General features: G+C 55.6%; 1 protein-coding gene across 7 annotated transcripts in view; it reads right to left on the reverse strand.

Moving 5' to 3' along the window:
* The window catches only part of RAB11FIP5 (RAB11 family interacting protein 5), a 43,582-nt gene extending 23,690 nt beyond the window's left edge, over positions 1-19,892 (reverse strand). For 3 of the 7 annotated variants that reach the window (XR_003922777.2, XM_030009792.2, XM_041121448.1), the window contains exons 1-3: positions 19,370-19,892; positions 2,986-3,425; positions 871-1,609 (exon numbers count right to left, since the gene is read on the reverse strand). Coding sequence is in view for 6 of the 7 variants with exons in the window: in XM_030009792.2 (XP_029865652.1) it covers positions 871-1,609; positions 2,986-3,425; positions 19,370-19,755 (1,565 nt within the window). In the remaining variant the exon portion in view is untranslated. The remainder of the gene's footprint in view (positions 1-870; positions 1,610-2,985; positions 3,426-19,369) is intronic. The other 4 variants (XM_030009815.2, XM_030009806.2, XM_030009830.2 and 1 more) reach the window with 2 other exon arrangements.
* Between the last annotated feature and the right edge of the window lie 2,234 nt (positions 19,893-22,126).

Below are 22,126 nucleotides of genomic sequence, written 5' to 3' on the forward strand. Positions count from 1 at the left end.
CTGCAGATTCAACCAGCTCTCGACTGCTAGTTATTTTCTCTGGCTGCTTTTAACCCCATTTTCTCCCTCTTACTGGGCGATGATAAAACCACACTGGGCTCTCAGTTGACCTCTGGATGCCCAGCTCAGCTGCTGGGGGCTACAGGGATGGATGCGGGCACCGTCATGATAAAGCCCGCACAGAAACAGCACGAACACCAAGTTGTGTGTGCCACAAATACAGTGCTGAGGATTTGGAGGGATGAATCATCACATAAAGCAAGAACAATTAGAGATTCATAACTGGGAGAAGGCAAGGCTGGGGTGGGATGGGAAGAGGAAAGAGCAGGGCTGGGATTAGTTACTTCAGAAATATTAATAATATCTTGTTACCGAAGTACTGTGCCCCCAGGCCAGACCAGCGACGTAGAGGGGGTGGGAAGTTAATAAAAAAAAATGTGATTACATGTCATTATGTCCCACATCCTACGCTGATTGCCAGGGAAGCTTTTTTAGCTAATTAAAGGATAACGATCCTTTACTTTGAGGCCACAGAAACACTTGGCATGACCACAGTGAACCTCACCTCTGCAGAGGGAAACATCTCCCTCTCCATGAAGGGGATTCCTGCCTTCCCCAACCGGGAAACATGGCCCGGGAGGGCAAATGGAGTTGGTTTGTGGCAGAAGGCAGGGGAGGATCCAGGAAAAAATCACCCTCCCTTTGAGACATTTAAGACCAAGGAAGCATTTCCCCTGCTATCATCTTGTCTGAGCAATGGGGACCGGTCCTCCGCTGATGCTGGAGAGCATTTAACAGCACAGCCGTTGAAGACGGGAGGCTGGGGCAGCTAGTTAATGGCCCAGATGTCAACACACCCATTTCACTGACCTGGGTTTCTGAGGGGACTCTTTGGGCTCCTTTGAACCGAACCAGCCACTGGTTTTATTCCTCTCATCTCCCCCTGCCGTCGCGTGGGCGGACGAGCCGTGGGAGGGTCCCACTTTCTCCCCCTGGCCTTTGCTCCCTGCGTCACTCTTGTTGCCCCCGTGGTGGAAGAGGCTGCCCTTCGCTTTCTTGTCCTCCTTCTTCGTCTCCTCGGGTTGTTTGTCCTTCGTCATTTCTGAGGAGAAGACCATGGGTGTCGCAGCTTGAGTTGGCTTGTTCTCTAAGCGACTGTTTTCTTCCATCTTGGCTCTGCCCAGATGGTTACTGAGAGTGACGGCTTTTGTCGAGACCTTGAGCTCTTCTTGCAAGGCTAAGCTGGGAGGAGACGGGATGAATCTGGGCTCGTCTCTCTGCTGCGTCCTCTCAAAGTTGCTGACCCCCCAAGGCACCTCGTGGGAGTCGGGATGGAGGGGAGTGAAGCCAAAGCCCTCCTCCGACCGTCTGGGGACACTGGGCACGGACAACGGTGCAGAGCTCTGCGGGACAGACACGGGACTCTTTGGTGCAGGCTCGTCGCTGTAAACGTGGCTCCCATTGATGCAGAGGGAAGACCGGGACACGGGGTCGTTCTTTGGCTTCAGGCTTTGGATTGCTTTGGGCTCCAGGACCGGGCTGACTTGGGAGACATCATCACTGAATGCTCTCTTGTGGGTCAGCTTTGGAGACGGCAAGTAGTCCTTCACTGGGGGGAAATAAAACACAAAACAGAGGTGAGGCCATCTGAGTAACAGGCACAGGTACGACAAGCATCGTTATCTTATACTTGCAAATACTAAAGAGCTCTGTAAAATCATCCCAGCTTTCTCCCTCCCAGGTTCTACCGGCTTATAATTAAATTACTACAAATGCAAAGCACAGGTCACAAGTATGTGGCTATACAGGCTATATGATATTCTCCCCAAGCACATCACCTCCCACTGCAGGATCCAGAGAGGAGTCTCTGTAAGACGACAAACCCTTTGTCTGAGAGGATCTGAGATCGATAATAAATGCAAGAAACTACCCAGAAGCTACTTAAAGGGCTTATGCTTCCATGTGATTTAAGAGTTCGCATTGAATAAAAGACGAGCCTCTGAGCTCTGCTCTGACAGGCCAGGCTGCTGCTTTGTGCGATATAAGCCAGGAGGGTCCAGCGCCTGCTTCTCCCTCCCGCTGCCTGATCCTGTGGCTATTGCTAACGCTTAGCAAATTTTGGGGGCTATGTGGACAGCCCGGTGAGAAGGACTGCCTGGACTTTAGGTGACAGGCAGCTGCTCTTCCTTCCGAGCCAGAGATGCTGTCTCCTTCACGACGCGAGGATGATGGGGCCAGACCAGTGCCTCCACTCACTCTCCAGACACACATGGGAACGTCACCCAGCAGAAACCAAGAAGCATTATGCGGGTGGCTTCACCAGCACGGCGAGAAGCAACACGTACCCAGGGACTCCCACCCAATATGGGAATTCGCTGTCTCCAGCCAATTAAACCATTTAATTATATATTTTGTTTTCAAGGGATGGCAAGAATTAATTCACTACAAGGGCCTTTTTTGTTTGCAAATCGCCGCTCTCTGAGCGCCAAGAGCTCAGATTGCTTTAATCACCAGGAACCGGTCACTGTTTCAGCTTTGCCTCCAAGCCGGAGGCGTCTCATTAGACAGCCGGGCAGCAGTACAGCGCAGCAGCAATGTGCTCTGCTTTGCCCAGCCCTCTCCCAGGGGCTTACTACTACGAGTCAGTGTTAGCGACCTGTTTTTTGGGGGCAGAGAAGAAACGGTCCTAAAGAACCCTCGTAGCCCACAAGCCTGTAGCGCGCTGCAGAAAGCACATGCAGCATCAACGTAAGTCAGGCTGTTCATATGCAGGCTCAGCATGAAAAGCAAAATCTTAGATGTTTCCACCCATTCTGGCAAGCACATTACTGCCAGCACACAGAAGGTCTAGGAGGGTTTGAGCACGGCGACACTTCTTAGGTAAGCAATTAGTTAACAGATTTGCAGGAAAGCCTCAACAGTCCTTTACAAAGAAAAGAAGGGGGAAAAAAAGGGGGGGAGGGATTAAAACCGTTATCCTCTTACCAGAGCGTTCTGTGGACAGACTGCTGTGTCTGCTTGGGGATTTGGTTACCTCGGGAACATTTGCGGCCAAGACTAGGCTGGCAGAAGAGATGGTGCTGTCTGATCCCAGGGAGGTGTTGGACTGCGTCAGGGACGACTTGCGCAGCTTGTTCTTCAAGAAGAAGCCCTTGACTTTGGACTTCTTGCCCCCAATGTCGTAGTCATCCTCCATGTCGAGGGCACCCATGCTGCTGGGGATGATGGCAGAGGCCGACTCCAAGTCGTATTTCTTCTTGCCTTTCACCTTGTCCTTCAGCTTGCCAAAGGGTGACCGGGGCTTGTCCTTCATGGACAGGTCGAACATGCTGGCTGTAAGGTTGTTGCGCGTGAACTGGATGCTCACCAGGATCTCACCACGCTCCTTCTCCTTCTTCCCAGCCTTGGAGTGTAGCTTGTGCCACCTGGAGCCAGAGAGGAAAGAAAAGGAAAGGCCCCTCCATCATTTCCAAGAGCCGCATGCCAGGAAGACCTCGGGGAAGATGCCGCTGGGTGGGAGTTAGCACAAGCGCCCCAGAAGTCACCTAAGACCTGAGTCAGAGACACGCAAACGCCAAGCACAGAGGTGTCATATGGGACCAGACCCCTCCCTGAACCACAGCAGCTTTGTAAGAGCTCTGTCTCCATCCCTGTCCTAATACTAAATACTGTCCTTCCACTAAATAACCTGGCATACACCATCTCATTCACCCTGGCGTCAGATACCGCAGTGCGTTTCAGGGGAAAGCTACTGGTGGCCAAATTTTTGTACGGTCAGTTGATATGTTGCTGTGAACCTGTGTTAAAAAAAGATGGTGCTTTGTGCTTGCACTTTAAATATTCAAGAGGCAGTGACTCAGAACAAATCCTTTCAAGTCAGAGACAGTACTGTAATGGCAAAAGCACTCAACAACATTCATTAAAATAACTTTATGCCAGACCTTCCATGCCTCATCCTAAATAAAGATGCTGAAGTTTGCCTAGAATGAATGCTGGGTGAGAGGACACCGAAGCAAGAGATGTCCAGAGGCACCTTCTAGTTCTCCATTTCACCACAGTACCACGTTCAGATGGGGCAGCACGAAACAAAGGCCATGAGGGAACCATTCCTTCCCCAAAACCGCTGCCGACCCAGTGGTCCTTCACTTCCTCCTCCGCCCGCGAGATGCCCCGTCTTTCTGCCCCGGTTCCAGGTGCCGCTTCCCGATGCGGCTGCAGCAGGATGAGCGGGTGTCCAGCACGGCCGCTGCCACAGCAGCTCTGATCCCTCCCGGATCAAAGTATTAAAATTCCCCTTAACAAGGCGCAAGGAAAGCTGTAGGTTCAGGACAGACCCTATTTCTCCATGACACTCTTCATGGGCAAAACATGCAGCAACAGGCGGTGGAAGAAATTTCTAGACTTAGATTAACAACTTCCCAATGATTTCCCAGAAAATAAAAATCCCGGCAGTGTTTTACATCCGCTTGAAAAGTGAAGTCACTGAAAAGAAAAAAAAAAAAAAAAAAAAAAAAAGAGAGAAGGAAAATGTGAAAGGATGGGCACGGGTGTGATCGCGCTGAAATCACCAGGGCAAGGAGAAAACTTGAATCACGTCCTCCAGAAGTTTCTGAATTACTGCTGGGGAAGTTACTGCATCTCAGACAAAGGGAGGAGCTGAAACGCCCGGGGAGCCTACACCGTGCCTCAGGAAGGGGGTACAAAAATCCATAATTCCCTGCTGGGATGCCTAGATAAATAACATGAGTGCACAGCTGGAAGCACACAGGTTCTTCACCATGTAATTTGGGTGCCACCGAAATGCAGGAGGGACAGCGCCTGGGACTTTGCTGGGCACAGGCACGAGGTTAAATCCCCAGTGAACCCATTCCTATTCCTACCACTTGCTTATCCCACCACCATATGATCCCTACTGCAAAATTTTCAGTACCCAGGCTTCAACCTTGAAAATATCCAGGCATGCAGGAAAAAAAAAAAAAAAAAAAAAACCACAGGAAAAAAAGCAGCATTAACCCCTTACAGCAAGCCCGCAGTGGCAAAGAGACACCCAAACAGGCTGATCCACTGCCAGGGAGCACTTAGGGGAGCAGGAGCAGGTGAGTCAGGCGGACACTTCCCGTAGGAGCGGTGGGGAAAAGGCTGCCTGGAACAGGCTGTGGCCACAGCACATCAAATACTATGTTGTTCAGTTTGATGCAAGACCTGGAAGAAGTTCAAGAGGGAAGGGCTGCAGCAGCCTGCCAGCTGGGAGACGAGAGATTTGGGGGCTGAATCATTTAGCAGGAAAATTAAAAAAAAAAAAAAAAAAAAAGTCTTGCAAGTAGTTTTTATATCTTACGTCATCTCATGGAAAAAAAAAAACAGAGAGAAAATCTGGGTGGATTAACATAAGGAAAGGCATGAGCTTCTGAGGATGATGAGATGTAACAGCCCAAAAGAGCTCTGCAGTGGCTCAGCTCACACGGATACACTATCAGCATCTCCCGTCCCTTCACTTATAATGTTGTGGTCATTAAAATTAATTTGGGTCCTCAGCAGCAACGCCTTTGAAAGAACAAGCTTTAAAACCTGATCTGCTTCAAAAAGCGTCCGTTCAAGGAAAAAACTCTGCTTGTGCTGGTGCTGGATTAAGGAGCTATTTTTTGTTCCCAAGACCTAATCAGCAGTCGGCAAGCAGTCGGGACTACACCTCAAACAGGGAACAGAGCTATTTTTAGGCTGAGCTCTAAGTTTATGGCACAAGATGAGTGTTTGGGAGGATTAAGTTGTTCCATGTTGGGTATTTCTTTTTTTTTTTTATGAATCAGTTCCAGTGGAAACAGGAGGTGCAAACACTGCCTCTGCTGGGATGCAGCAGGAGAGCGGGATTGCGGCGGGTTTCAAGTCCCAGCCCAACTAAACACAAATTCTCGCAGCATCTTTTCGCTATTAACCCCATCCCACACCCCTCAGTTTCCCACATTTCTTCCACGAGCTGCCCTTGGGGGGAAGCCCTGGCTGGTGGGTTTCTGGATTGGTGCCACTCAAGCCTCAGAGGGGGACATGATCTCTTTTATGGGACTAGATGATATGCCTGGAAAAACAAACCAGCTTCTGCCCATACAAACCCTTTTCCAGGACTGAAATAGCAGCCGTGGGCTTCGCAGCTCAGGCTCAGATGAATCGCTCTGAATTTAACTGGGTTATATTAATCAGACCGTGGAAGAGGTGCTGGCACCGAGGAGCACAGGGAGATCGAGGAAGTCATGCCAAGCATGTCCAGCACCAGGGACCCAGGACTGCAAGGACCCACTTCTCGGAGGTGTTTTGGATTCCTCTCCTGAGGAAGGTGTCACCAGCTTGGGTCCAGCTCCTCACTGCACAGGACATCCAGGACAAGCCACCCATCTCTGGCCATCTACTCCCAGGGTGCTGTTCTTAGTAAGGTTTGCTGGGGGTCACAGCCTGACAGAGACTTTGCTAGTTAAATAAATGTTAAATTAAACAGGCTGTCTTGTCCCAGTGCCAGAGCTGGTGGTAATCAGGAGCAGGATTGCTCCTAGCTAAGGAGACGTGCTTGGTGCCTGAGCCTGTGCTTCTTCCCTTGCTCCCTACAGCTGGAAACGGGTCTCCCCCTGAACACGGAGCGGAGGACGAAACCCGCTGCTTCCCAGCCTGCTCATCCCATATCAATGCCCTTCTGCTCCGTGGAGAACTGCTCCTTTCCACCCATCAGTTACTGCCCACCTCCACTGCAAGGCAATGCTTCTGCTAAGACACGGGCCCTGGCTGCACGGAGAGCCAAGCTTGCTCAGAGACATCTCCAACGCGACACATCCAGGGAACGCAGCTCAAGCCAGCCTGAAGACACGAGCTGCAGGTTCAAGCAATTAGCTTTTCCTAAAAAAACCCCTATATTCTTCCCTCTTACGCCCAACGGGTCCAGTGCCTCTGTGCATCGGGTGCCTGCTTGCAGCATTGCACTGTGCTGGGCATGCATCCCCCCAAAGGCAAAGGGCTTCTCCCAGCATCACCCCAGGATCTGCCGTCCACGGATGCCGTGGCAAGGAAGGGTCAAGCGGGCACCCAGGCCCCGGGGATCTCTGCAGGGGGAAGGAAGCCGCAAGCTGCCCCAGCACACAGGGACAGGAGAGGAAACCTCAAACAGAAAACTCCCCGCAGACGCCCCAGAAAGGGGAAGCAGCCGGAGGCCCCTGCGAGCTCTCCGGCAGCTCCTGGGAAGCGAGACGCGCGCCGGGGGTTTGCAAGCTCAAATCCCGCCGCCGTAACGCTGCTTGCGAGCATTGATGTATGGCGGAGGGCTCCCCAGCCCCCCTACATGGCTGTGCATGCTCATTTAGGTCACCGTGTTTAATCAGCACATCCAAACTGCCTCCAGACAGTTTCAGTAAAACCCTTTCCTGTGCAAAGGCTCCTCTCTCCTCCCACTCGCCTCCACTGAGAGTCAAGGAGAACGGCGAGCCACGCAGCACGGCTGCCAAAAGGCAGGTTTGGGAGGAAAGGCAGAAAGCGCCTGGCATCTATTTTTACATTTGCTGTTGCCAGGATCTATTGGAGCGGCACAGGAGGCACGGAGAGCAGAACACAAAGCGCTGCTGTATCTCCAGGCCCCCAAAAAACACGTGCTTTCCCTCATCCTCCAGCAGCATCCCATACCGGAAAGCCAGCTAGTGCTGAGCAAAAGGAAAAAACACCTTGGCACGGACACAAGAGCGTAGGAGCTGTTTGTTACGGAGGGAAAGCAACACCGTGGAGGATGCTAACAGGATGGATTTGCTTGGGGTCAGCACCTGGTTTGCACTGTCTCCCCTCCTCTGCTCTTTGCCCTCTGTTGGGCTGCAAGTGACCATTTACGTGGGGCACGGGGAGCCCCCGCTCCTAGAAACCTTGCATTGGGTATCAGAGCTACAGGGGGAAAATTTATTTTCTCCCTGCCGATGAGAAAACTTGTTTGGGTTTATGAGACACCTGCTCTGCCTGGGCTGCCCCAGCACCTCCCAGAATAAGGAGACAAGCTGCTGGGATGACCAGGAGGACACAGAGCCAACCCTTAACAGAAAGGCAACGCTGACCACGATCAGAGGCTTTCTGACACCTTGTCCCTTCCATGTCCCACTCCTGATCAAGCAACTCCTTCAGCACAAAACCAAGCACAAAGCCAAAGCCCCCATCCTGTCAGCAGCTTTGTGGGTCAGCATCCCGAAGCCCGGGGGTGATCCAAGCTCATTTCGTTAGTTCAGAATTACTACAGTCGCATGCAACATCACACAGGGCAGAAATCCCAGCGACGCCAGGGACGAGATCAGGAGAGCAGGAGAGCGCACACAACAGGACTCTCAGAGATGCCATGTGCACCATGTCCTAGTTTCAGCTGGGATAGAGTTAACTGTCTTCCTAGTAGCTGGTACAGTGCTATGTTTTGAGTTCAGTATGAGAAGAATGTTGATAACACTGATGTTTTCAGTTGCTGCTAGTAGTGTTTAGTCTAAAGTGAAGGACTTTTCATCTTCTCATGCCCAGCCAGCGAGAAAGCTGGAGGGGCACAAGAAGTTGGCACAGGACACAGCCAGGGCACCTGACCCAAACTGGCCAACGGGGTATTCCATACCATATGACGTCCCATCCAGTATAGGAACTGGGAAGTGGGGGCGGGGAATCACCGTTCGGGGACTAGCTGGGTGCCGGTCGGCGGGTAGTGAGCAATTGTACTGCGCATCATTTGTACATTCCAATCCTTTCATTATTGCTGTTGTCATTTTATTAGTGTTATCATTATCATTATTTGTTTCTTCTTTTCTGTTCTATTAAACTGTTCTTATCTCAACCCGTGGGTTTTGCTTCTTTTTCCCGATTTTCTCCCCCATCCCACTGAGTGGGGGGGGGAGTGAGGGAGCGGCTGCGTGGTGCTTAGTTGCTGGCTGGGGTTAAACCACGACACACCATCAGGACACCATCCTGCCCTACTTTCAGGGAGGACGTGGGTCCTTCCAAGGAGGACCATCTTTGCTCTCCCATGGGTCCGGCTGGGGTCCCCAAGAGATCCCCATCAACCTACCTCACCCCAACAGACCTACCCAATGCACCCTGGGTACCTTCAGCAATGGTTCTCCAGTTTCACTCTCAGACTGGTCCCAGTACTTTACTAGCAGTGAGCTCAAGAGAGCTTCCTTGGGTGGTTAAGCCCCTTAGCTACTAGTGGTGTTCACAGATGCACGCAGGGAAGGATGCACAGCTGGAGTGTTTCTGAAGTGCTTCTAGAGCGCTTCAGCCATCAGGTGCTTCCCAAAAGCCTCCCAAAACCACTCAGCGTTGTCAGGGTGGTCGAGGTTTGCCTTAAACTGAGCAGAAACGCTCCTGCCCTGCACAACTTAGCCACCTGAACTGCAGTACGGACCAAGAGACAGCCCAAAGAGGAGCCAATGCCTCTTCCCTGACCGCACTAGCCTGTCATTTACTGCTGATTCATCCCTGCAACAAGGTCAGCCTGGCTTATGAGAAGAGCCCCGAGTCTTTAATTAAAGACAACTTGGGCCCCTACAGCGACAGAGCAGGACAGAGCGTAGAAGAGGCAATCCGGGGAAAACACAAATGTTGGCGGAAGGGGCACGACTCCTCCTGGCACGACCCCCCTCGATAGGCACGGCACAGGCAGCGAAGAGGCATTTCAGCGAGAAGAGAGCTGAAGCAGCCCTGCGGAAACACGCACATCACATCGGGCCAGGAGGAAGCTCACCTACACGAGAAGGGAAGTGCAGGGTGGAAAACAACCCAACCCTGGGGAGTTTTGTGCTTTTTGTCTGGCTTCGTGTTTTTGACACAGCTTCCTCCGCCGGTGCTGGGAAGCTTTTCTGCAGCGTAGGTTCATTTTCGTGTTGGTTTTGGATGGCCTATTTTGCAAGGTGATCACTCTAAGCTGCTAAAAGCACAGATCGAAAATAAACACAGGCTGATTCCCCCGCGGATAGAGAAGAAAGGGCTCAAGCGGCTGAGGTGGGAAGAAGTTCATCTCTCCAAACGTTCCTCCAAGAAGTGCTCGAAAACAAATTTGAACAAACCAGCCCCCCACAGCTCGTTAGATAATACAGCTCACTGCTAATGAAGCAACTCAACCCTGCTCCTCTAATAGGTTCCAGCTTTGACACAACCAACTCAGGTGCTCAGGAGAGTGCTGGGTAATGGGACATTAGAAACAAAAAGCAGGAGCCATGTGTGGTGAGGGGTGCAACAGGATGGAGCTTCAGGCACGGTGCTGGTGCTCCAAGTGATGTGTTACCACAGCCAATGCAGGAGCACGGGACAACTGGGAACCCGCATGAGAAAATCCCACCACCGCCTCGCACTTGCCCCAGGACAGAGAAGCCATCCATGCTCTGCCATATCCATGCCCTGCTGAAGGGCTCATCCAACGACTTGCAAGCCAGGAACAGAGATTTTGTCACTCCAGTGGGTCTCGATGGCAGGGAACAGCTTGCAAAACCTCCAAGGCATGATGAAAACCAGGAAAAAAAAAAAACCAGCCCTGCTTGCATCTACAGGTTACTGGCATGCCTGGTGCAACACCCAGGCTGTGCTATGGAGCTGGTGCTCCATGCACGTATCCTGCAGCACCCGAGTGCTCCATGCACAAGGTCCATCCTGGCAAGGTCCTGAGCATCCTCGCTCCTGCATCCCAGCCGGAGCAGTGCCTCACAGGAGCCTGCCACCTTGCACCTCCCCTTGGCTATGGGGGGACTGGGGTAGCCCAGACCTGCAGAGCCTCCAGACACAGTTTTCTTGACCCTGTACCCAGAGGAGACAGAGGATGGCTGCCCAGGGACCCCACTGCCCCCAAATCTGCCCCTAGGGCCTCTGTGCCGGCTGGCAGAGGCAAGCAGGGGTGTGTGATGCCATGAAGGGGGGTGGTTTCAGGAGCACGGTAGACACCAGGGATGGAGAAGAGCTATCAACCACCACGACAGTGCTGGCATGACAGCAAGGGTGGGTAACTTCATCGCAAATCAATTTAGGCTAAGAAGATCAGAGGCCTTCCCCTCTCTAGCACAGGATGGACAGGTAGGAAGAAGGGAGGGAAGATTTAAGGAGCTGTAAAACAGAGCATGAAACATTTATGAATGAAGAGGAGATAGTAATAACAGGAGACAGAAAGTGATCTCTTCAGCTATATTTATCCGCTTACGCTCCAGAGCGTCCAAGATTTGCATCCTCCAAGTTGCAAACAAGCCAATAAACCACATTTGTGGTCACCAAATGACCTGAACTGTCGGCCAGCGCTGCCCGGACATAGTGAGGCTGATGGACAAGGGCCCCCATGCGAGGATGGGAGAGAACGCAGCGTTGGTGATCTGCTGACCCGCTGCACAAGAAACCAAGGGCACAAAGAAAAGTTAAAAAAAAACCAAGCCCCAAGCTGACTTTGCAGGATTGCAAAGCACGACCGACACCGAGGAGCTGCTCCGCAGGCTCATCTGGTGCACTTGCTTCTGGGAAGCTACTTAATGCACAACTCAACGTGCACGGAATGGGCAGGGAGAAACACGTTTTTGCTATGAATTGTTTTCCACTTCCAAGTGGGAAGACCAGCACAACAGGGCTTGCACGGAGAACCTAGTACCTAGAGGCAACACAAGACTTGGGAACGCAGCGCCTGTCCTCCAAAGGGGAAACCAATCCTAAGGGCTTCATGCAGCTTAAAATACCAGCTACACCCACTGCAGCAACAGGTCACATATTGATTGTTCATTCATCGCATCAACAGACACTGCAACCCGCTCTCGGGCATGAGTCACGCACGTGAAAAAGGGGGAAAAAAGGGAAAAAGGAACAAATCGTAAACCCAGCAGCAAATTGCTCTAATTACACACACCTTTACCCTCAGCGGACTTGCCAGCAAAGAGACTCATATGCTGGAAATGCAGAGCTAGCGAGGCCACGGGATGCTGCTCCGGGGACAGGGTGCCCAAACCCCCAGCCCAGGCTGGAAAGGCCATCCCACTGGAAACCCAAACCCCGTGTCCCCAGCCAACCTTCTGACAAAGCAAGCAAATTCCCATGGCAGTTATTTGCACGTCTTTGCCAAGCACAGGCTCCAACAAGCCCCAGGTCAGGAAGAGAGGCGGCAGCAAAGGTTTAAAAGCCATTTTCATTTGACAGACCTCATGCAGAAAGGATGCAAGGTCTTTTTTGGACTCCAATTGTCAAGAAAGCCCCATGCAGCATCCATGCAGATGCAGCAGCCCGTGCCGGCAGGCCTGCAATGGAGCAGCGTCCAGAGCAAGAGGATTTCAACAGGAGAGATGACGCCAGAGCACCTGGGGCCCACGGGGTTACTGGGGGCAAGGAGCCCATTTTCCCTTCATGTGGACACCTACCTAAGTGCATTCATGAGCCGGCTACAGCAGACGGGCAGAATAACCGGGTCTAGACTCTGCCCTGGCAGCAGCCACAGTGTGGACATGCTCTCCACCCCAACAGATGCTCTCCCTCCGGTGACAGTGACAAAGAAGGGGGGTGTCTCCAGCAGACCCCCGAGTCGTGACACATCGCTCCAAGGGACCATGCTGCCGGGGAGCAGCTTAGTGCGCCCACAGATGTTCTCCTCTGGGGCAATGCTACCATCAAGCAGATTCCCCCAGGAACAACGAAGAGCATTCCCCAAAAACTCCTCTCCTGATGCAGACGCTGCCTTTGAGCCATCCAGCTCAGCCCAGAATGACAACACAGCCCCTTGGAGGGCAAGGGGAGTGGAGACCAGAGCCCACCCTGCCTTCCGGATCACTGGAGAGGAAGAACTGGCAAGAAATATTTTGGCAGGCCCCAGGGGGAAGGGAGGGAGTCACCTTGGAAAGATGAGCCGAGGCAGTGAGGCTCCTGAAGCATGGCACGAGCGCTAGCTGAACTTGGCATATGCAATAGCACCAGCTCCACCCGTGTCTGGAGCTTTGTACCAACAGGTTCAAGGCATTTTCTGGGCTGGCTGCAGGTTTTTCGGCAGCTGCTAAGGGAAAAAGACAGCTGGAGGCACTTAGGGCTCTAAAGATTAGCATGAAACAGAGAAAGAAGCCTGAATCTGCAGCTTTTTGGGTTTTAATATGATGGATGGTGATGGGCCAGTGCCCTTAGCCACCGACAGTCCAAACCCAATATGCCAGACTTGCAAAGCTGAGATCAAACTGCTCAAATATCTTTTAAAAAACAACAAAAGCAGAGCCTTCCTGGCGCAGAACAGAGCAAGGGCCTTCAACCCCTTAAACCGGCATTGGCAACTGGGTGAAAATGGGGTTAACTGGGCAGGTAGGAGCAAACTTAAGCCCTGCCACCATTTTGTAAGCAGCATCACTCCACCGCAGTGCCCTGACACTCTCCCCTGGGCTCCCACCTAGAGGCAAACGCTTGCCTGGGACAAGCTGGCCACAAAGGATCCTATCCCAAGGCCTGGCTGCCTCCTGCCCAGCCTTGCCTCCAGCAGCACCAAAAGCATCTCAACCTGATTTTTGTCAGGACTAACCCTCTCCTCCCCCTGCTCGGCAGTGTTTCAACACAGCAGGGCACTTCCTGGCTTGGCTGAGACAGAACAACCCCTCAGAGCTGCCTTTCCAGCCCCAAAACAAGGATTTAATCACAGCTGCTATTCTCCACCACCCCAAAGACCTTCAGGAGCCTTGCCGGGCACCTCTGATCACAGCCTCTGAGGAAGAGGGCTCTGTTTGCCCTCATATTAAAACTTTCCATCCCCAAACTATCATGGAGCAGCTATTTCCTCTCCACCCCGCTGCAAGGTCTTCTCTCCTAGGCTTAAGGACAGATGTGCGGAGGACACCGCTGCAGCGATAGGGAGCAGAAAGGGAGCTCTGACCCTGGGTGCAAAAATCTCCCCTAGGAGATACAGCCAAGAGCCAAGGCCATGGTGGGAACGGCAACGAGCATAAACCACCACATCAGAGAGATGCCACAGCCAAGAGCCCGCAGGCCACAGCGCGTGCTCTGCTACTAATGATCTCCACTGATTTTAATTTAACAAGGGAGGGCGACGGCCACAAGCACGCCACGGGCTGACAGTGGTCCAGAGGGGTTGGCAGAGGAGATGAGAGCGGGTCCGTGCCCAGGGGAAACATGAGGACAGTACCACAGAAAGCACGTTACCCATCTGCTCTCGCCACAGCAAGGAGGGGATGTGATGGGTACAACCCGCAAGGGGAAGGGAAACGTGCCTGGCTCGGGGCTTAGCTCGGGAAGAACCAAGAGACAGCGAGGGAGCCCCAGCAGGGATTCGGGGACTATCCCTTGACCCTGAGGGTGCTTCTCACCCCTCTGAGGTCCCAATGCTGTTTTGCTGCTGCACAGGTGGGCAGCACACATCATCAGGCAATGATGTGACCTTCTGGAGGGCTTCTCAATCACCCTGGGGCCAAAGCAAATTCAGAGCTATGTCCCCCTGAGCCACTTCTGCCTCAGCCCGTTCCTTCTCCCCAGCCGTGCTGCTTCTCCCTCCCCAGACCAAGCCATGCAGCTGCAGGCAGCGACGAGGCTGACAAGCTCCTTCTCCAACCGGCTCTGCCAGCCATCTTGGCCTCTGTCCGCAATATCTTCCCCCCAAGCCCAAGGAAATCCCCATCCCTTTTCCACTGAACGAGCCTTGCCCCAGAACTGAGCTCCATCAAGACACGGAGGAGAGAAGCAGTGGGGGCCTCAAGGACTTCAGCTAGAAAAGTTTTAGCACCCAGAGGAAAGGTTTTGTACCTGCTTTGCTGATGGAGAGCAAGAAGGAGAGTGTCTCGTTCCTTCTGCCCGGGCGAAGGGCTGCACACAAGCCCAGACTGCTCCGAGCGACCGGCCCCAGCGCCTCCGCAGCTGGGGAGTGACGGGAACAAATAAAGGGAACTGTGGCAGGGAGAGCTTTGGGGAATTTGGAGCTGAGCTAATTTTTCACAGGTAGCAACTCCGCAAGAGAAGCTCCCTGTTGCAGAGACACCAAAGGCCACTCGCTCCCCGTCCAAGGCAGCAGCCAGCAAGCAACTGCAAGTCACTGCAGGAAAATACCAGAGCCAGGAATCACGACTCCTCTGCTACACTTACTGTCCCCTTACCCACAGGATCCCAGTGCTGCAAAGCCCTGAATTTTGCTCTCCGGAGACCGAGCTCCAGCAGCCGGGTGTTTGCAGAGCTTCGCCATGGAAGGCTCACGGCTTTAACCTTTCCCATTTGCAAGGGGCTGTGAGGTCTTAGGGGAAGAAAGCAAATGAAAATCAGATTTCAGAGGGGGAGAAAGGAGGTAACGACAATTACGTTTTTTCTTTACCCAACCCAGGAAACCTTGGGTGGCCACTGCCCCTCCCCACAGCCCACAGAGCAAAATCAAGGCCCTTTCAGGCCCCCATGCAGCAAGGTCCGAGGTCCAAGGTCCAACCCTGCAGGCATTACTGTGCACCTCTTGTCCTCCCCAACGCCAAGCCTCCGCCATGCCACCCACCCAACGGACCACACTGGCCAAGTGGAAAACAGCCTGACGGGTGTCGGATCGAAGCTCTTGCCTCGCTGCAACTGGAAGCGCTTCCACCATTCCCAGATGCTCTGCTGACAGGGATGGACAAGAAGGTGACGCTCCCCAGCTCGCTGCCGTGCCGCAGGGAAGGCAGGATGAGCCCCCGCAGGGGACTGCAACAGCATTTCCTGGATGTCAGGAAGCAGAAGCGATAGCTGCCTTGTGAGTGCACAAAAAACCCCGCTTCTGCTGGGCTGAGCCCTTGTTTTGGAGGGAGCGACCACCCCGCTGAACAACCACATCTCTCTGCATGCCTGTGCCGAGCCAGCAGCGCTCAAGGACCCACCGACAGACCGTTATGGTCGGACATGGTGATGGCCACCATGCCAGCACGCAAGCACTTTATTGCACAGTCTCATCCTGCCAACAGAGCTGGGCATTGGGCTCCCAAAAACCGAGGCAGGACAGAGAGCTGCATGGACCAGGTCACAGGGGGGGAGAGGTGAGGACCAGGAGCATCCTGCCCAGGCAGGGCCACGGCACAGAAATTTTTTTTATGCAGAAAGGTACTGCATCCAGAGACACACATCGGGCTCAGCAGAGCAGTAAAAGGCACGGGTGAAAAATAACAGCACTACACGGCTCAAGTGGAAAGGGAGAAATGATGCTCGGCACTGTTGCTTCGCTTGCCAACCCCAAGCCTTGGAGTTGGCTGAGTGTGGGACAAGCCTTGGGATGCCCAAAAAGGCCATGAGAGCTCTCAGGCTGCTCTTATGCAACTCCAAGAGTTGATTTTCCCCCAGGCAAAACACTGAAACGACCAACCGAGATGTTCGGCTGAACAAGACAGCTCATAAACACCCCCGGACGCTGGTTGATGGCTCGTTCCTGGAGAAGAGTCCAAGTTTGACGGAACATTTTCCATCAAGCTGAAAACAAGTATAAAAATCATCACCGGTAAAGTTTCCGTGCAACAAAAATCAGCAGGAAAATGAGAACAAGGTCAACACGCTGACAATTGAGGCCTTTTTTTTAAGCGGGGTCCCATTCCAGCTGGCAGCATTTTTATGCTCAGGAGCGAGGACCGCAGATGGGGTCCTAAAAACGAGTGTATGGCAGAGACTCAACTCATCCGTCCCCCACTTGGAGGCCAACAGTTATCTCTGCTGCACAGGCCTGGGTGCGCTCTGCTGTGCAGTCCCGGAGGCAGGGAGCCTGTGTTTATTTTGCTATTTTTTAATCTGGGACTAAAATTTCCTCCTAAACAAAGTTGTTTGCAATGGGGCCAAACCAGATGTCAGAAGTTGGTTGGAAGCTTAGGCAGCTTGCAGAGCCAGACCCCCAGGGCTCCTCCCAGCCCTTCTCCCACCCAGCTAGACAAGCTCCATCACTCGGGACTCCCCTCCAAAAAAAAGTGCAGCCCCTTCCACACTGCTGACCTGCCACCCGCCTTCAAGACACCTTCCAGCTCAGGGGTTCGAGCAAACGAAGATGCTCAGGGCGCAGGGTGAGAGCTCTCCGTATGTTTTCTGTGCTCACTTCCATCAGCAGGGGCCACGCGCAAAGATAAAGAGCCTTAAAAGCTCTCGCGATCCTGAACGGTGCAAGGGGAAGTTAATTTGCCTTATGCAAGTGAAGCTACAGGAAGGGAGGGAGACAGCCAGAAAAATCCTGTCCGAGGGATCTCCTGCCTCGCAGCCCAGATGCCCTCCTTGGGCTGCAGTAATGGTGCCACCGGGGCGACCGACAGCTGTGACAGGCAGCACAGGGTCCTGCCACGTTGGACATTGCACCCGTGGGATTAACGGCCTCTGACGCCGAGACCTTTGAGACGAGACCACAGGCTCAGCCTCCCGAAACCTTCGTGGAACTGTTGCTGGGCCCCCAGCTTTGCAGAGTTTTGTAAACTTCTGCCAACAGGAGCACAGCTTTCCTCGAGACACAGCTCCTACCCTGGCTCCCAGCGCAGGGCTCGCTACCCAAAACCGCAAAGAGGACGGAAAGTTATTTCACATCCTCCCGTGCTAAAACAACACGTCTCTCCCAGCACGCCCGAAAGGCCGTGGATCGGTTCACTCGCTCTGAAGTCTGTGCATGATGCTGGTTTGAATTAGGCCCGAAGAATTCAGATCCAGCTCCTCCGACACCGCCCATTCTCCAGGCAGCGCTAATAAAAGCAAAATAAACGCCGGGGGGGAAACACTCAGACACTAACTCCGGGGTTAGTCACTTTTCCTCTGCGCCCACACTCCCATTTTAGGGCAAGCAGGAGTCTCCACAGGCTGCAGATGCAAACGAGCCGCATTTCTCCACGGGAAAAGTTTTTCCGACCCCTCTTCAAGCTAATACCACTCTCCGAGAGCGAGGCTGCACCATTTGCCAAGCCCCGGCACTCCCTCCGCCGCCTCCCCGGCCCTGCCCTGGCTAGGAGGGCGAGGGAGGCTCCTCTCCAAGCCTGCAGCTTTGGGCAGCGAGCCAGCTGAATTCCTGGGGTCCAGAGAGCCAGCGAGCAGCGGGGACGCTCCCGGTGGTGCACAGCAGCCCAGCCAGGTCTGCGTGGAGCAAAGCTCAAAAAACTTCTTCGCTAAAGGAATTTTATCCACATTCCTGCATTTCTCTGCCTGGCAAAGGCTTGAAAACATTATTATTGTTTTAAACCCTTCTGGGGGAAGGAGGAAGAACAGCAGATTCCCACACATGCAGGGATTTATGCTGGAGGCAACACCGGGCTGGGGTTTGGTTCCGTAAACGGGGGGACCCTCCTGCAGCAGCACCACGGCAAACCAGGTCACGCTGACAGCCCCACCAAGCCGATGGGGGCTGCAAAGCCACCGCAGCCATCAGAAGGACAAAACACTGCATGCACATGTGCCACAGCTTCCCAGGAGTGACAGACCCCAGGGGGATACTCCCGGGATGCGGAGGGACCTCATGGCATCCTGTCCCCTGGGTCTCCCTGCCCAGGGGGAAGAAGGATCCTGCGATGCCTTGTCCCGCACGATTCCCTTCCAGGGGCGATAGCAGGACCCTGAGACACCCCATCCTCCACAACACCCTTCCCGGAGCACACGTGATGTCCCACCCCCCGTGATGCCCTTCCTGGAGCATCCACGGGCCGTGCGATCCCCTGTATCCTACAATGCCCTTCCTGGGTCATACACGGACCCCATGCCACCCCATCCTCTGTGACACCCTTCCCAGGGCACGCATGAACCCCACGATTCCCCATCCCCCGTGACACCCTTCTCGGGGCACGCACAACCCCTGTGACGGTGGATGACCTCCCGCAAAGCCCCTCCTGGGGCATGCCTGGATCCCATGACACCCTACTCCCTGTGACACCCTCCCTCGGGCGTCCACAGCCCCCGTGATGCCCCAACTCCCGCAACGCCCTTCCTGGGGCATGCACGGACCCTACCACACCCTACATCCTGCAGTGCCCTTTCCCGTGGCACGCGTGGTCCCCGCGATTCCCTGTCACCAGCAGCACCCTTCTTAGGGCACGCAGGGACACGGTGACACCCTACATCCTACAAACCCCTTTCCTGGGGCACGCATGGACCTTACCACACCCTACCTCCTGCGATGCCCTTCCTGGGGCATTGCATTATACCCCAACCGCTGCGACGCCCTTCCTGGGGCTCACGCAGATCCGTGACGCCCATCGCGGGCCACGCGGGGACCCTGCAGCACCCAACCTGGGCCACGCAGGGACCCCCGTGGCACCCATCCCGGGCCACACGGGGACCCCACGGCACCCATCCCGGGCCACACGGGGACCCCCGTGGCACCCAACCCGGGCCACGCGGGGACCCCCGCGGCACCCATCCCGGAGGCCTCCCCTGCTCTGCCCCCACGGGTGTCGGACGATGCCCGGCGGGACCCACTCACCGCTCGTCGGGCGCGCGGCCCTGCTGCAGGGCGGGTTCCAGGGGCACCAAGGCCTGGCCCAGGAAACGGTCCATGCCCACCAGGGCCCGGTGCATGACGGTGAGCACCAGGGAACCGCGGGCCGGGCCCGCCGGGGCACCCAGCTCGGGGGGCAGCTCGAAGGCGCACTCCTCCCGCCATTCGGGGTTACCGGTGCTCTTCTCGGCTACCGAGGTGCTGTATTTTTCGCGGCCCAGCTGGATGATGGTGTAGGCGTCGCTGGTGCCCGGCTTGCCGCCGCCCTTGCACCGCAACCCGCGGGCCCTCACCACCGTCACCTGGACGTGGGTGGGCAGCCAGGCCGGAGACCCCTCAGCGGGAAGCGCGGCCGCCCGCAGCAGCGCCATGGCGGGACGCTGAGGAGACGCCGGACCGGCTAAAACCGGACCGAACCGGACAGAACCGAACCGAACCGGACCGGACCGGACCGGACCGGGCCGGGCCTCGCTCCGCCGCCGCTGCCGCAGCCGGGCCGCAGCGCGAGCGCCACCGGCCGCCCCGCCCTAAGCCCCGCCCCCTCCTCCCCGCCCGGCTCTTCCAACCCCGCCCCCGAGCCCAACCCTAGCACCGCCCACACCCCCCGCCCCCGAGGCCACGCCCCCTCCCGCCCCCGAGGCCACGCCCCGCCTCGCCGGACGGGAGAGATCGGCCGGGGGGCGGGGCGGGGGGCGGGGCACCGGGGCGGGGGGCGGGGCTTGCACTGGGCGTGCAGCGGGGCTGGGCGTGCAACGAGCGGGCGTGCAACGAGTGGGCGTGCAACGGGGGGGGGCGACGGGACAGCGTGGGCCTGGACACGCAGCAGGCTGGGGCCACCACAAAGCCACGATGGACCACCCAGAGTGTCGCGACATGTCGCCCGGGCGAGCCGGGAAGAGGGGGGGTGGGAAACGACACGTCTGTGTGCCCCGACATCCCGCTGCAGCCCGCCCCCCCCCCCCCCCCCCGCTGTTAGCGGCGTTCCCCTCGTTCTTTTTCCCCGTTTACCGTGCCCCAGGACGCGCCCACGTACACGCGAGTTCGTGCCCGGGGCCTGGACGCGCGCGCGTGCGCAAGCGTACACGTGCGCTTGCACGCACGCAAGCGCGTGCTCGCACGCCCGCGCCCACGCGTCCCGGCGCGCGCGAGCGGGCACGCGCGTCCCTGCACGCGCGGAGCACACGCGTGCGCACGCGCCAAGGTGAGCCGCGCGCCCGCGTGCGCCGCTGGAGCAGCCCCTTGCGCCCCGCGACGACCCCCTGCCACGGGCTTTGCAGGGCACCCGCGCCACCGGCCCGCTGCGGGCTGCTTCGCCCTTGAACGCTGCGCGCGGGGGAGCAGATTCCCGGTGTCCCTACGGGATCGTTCCCAGGGCCGACGGTGGCGTCGAGCCGCGAGCAACCTTTCCCCTTCCCCAGCTTCGCTTTAAATATTCAGCAGCGTTTCCCACGTCGCAGCCGGAGCTGGGGGGGGGGGCGGGAGGACGGCAGTGTCCCCAACAGGGCCCCAATCCTAATAAGCAATTAAAAACCTCTCCGCTGACCCTCATAACTCGATTGCACCGCCAAACCCGATATTCCCCGGCCCCTCAAGCAAGGTCACGCCGAAAAGCCGTGCTGGGGTGCGCCGTGCTCGGTACCGGCATTTTGGGTGCTCACGGCCGGGCTATGACGGGGCGATCCGGGCCCCGGGGCTTTGATGCCGTCGCGATAAGGGGCGTTCGGGGCCACCTCGGTTAATAGGAGGGGGCTGAGCTGCTCTGCTCTATCGCTCCCATCTCCCGCATTAAACCGGCGGCAATTTTTTTTGCCTCCTTCTGCTTCGTGTCCCCTCCCCGGGGGCCGAGGCTGTCCGTTCCGCTCGGCCGCGGGGACGCAGGGTGGGTGTCCCCACGGGGTCGTGGGGCTTTGCAGGGGTGCGATGGCCCCTTTGGGATTCCTGCGGCCCCTTTGCGATTTGCTCCGTCCCCTTTGGGGTCACTGCGTCCCCTTTGGGATCGCTATGTCCCCTTTGGGATTTGTTCCGTCCCCTTTGGGATTGCTGTGCCCCCTTTGGGGGTGCAACATCTCCTCTGGGGTTGCTGCATCCCCTTTGGGGTCACTTTGTCCCCTTTGGGGTTGCTGGGTCCCCTTTGGGTGTGCAACGTCCCCTTTGGGGTTGCTGTGTCCTCTTTGGGGGTGAAATGTCCCCTTTGGGGTTGCTACAGCCCCTTTGGGGTTGCTGTGTCCCTTTTGAGGTCACTATGTCCCCTTTGGGATTGCTGTGTCCCCCCTGGGGGTACTGCATCCCCTTTGGGGTCGCTGTGTCCCCTTTGGGGGTGCAACATCCCCTTTGGGGTCACTCTGTCCCCTTTGGGGTTGCTGCGTCCCCTCTCCTTGCTTCTGGGGGTTCCCACAGCTCCCGCTCGCCCCAAACACCTGCTAACGAGACCGAAGCCGCTGAGTGCAGGAATAGCTGTGTTCTGCCCCAAAAAGCCTCCAAGCGAGTGCATAAACTGGGGGAAATCGGGAAAAAAAAAAAAAACCAAACCCTCAGCAACCTGTATTTTGCGGGTGGGATGCGCTGCCCTGGCCGTATTCAAATCTCACATTAAAATATGCTTCATATAGGAATAAAAAACTACATGGGGAATTTCTTATCACCCCCGAGACGAACCAAAATCCAATTATCCCTCCAGTCCGGTGCCCGGCCCCGCTCCGCTGTCCGCCTCTTATCCCTCCTCAGCATCTGCTTTTTATTTTG

This window comes from Aquila chrysaetos, chromosome 1, assembly GCF_900496995.4.
Source record: "Aquila chrysaetos chrysaetos chromosome 1, bAquChr1.4, whole genome shotgun sequence".
Lineage (NCBI taxonomy): Eukaryota > Metazoa > Chordata > Aves > Accipitriformes > Accipitridae > Aquila > Aquila chrysaetos.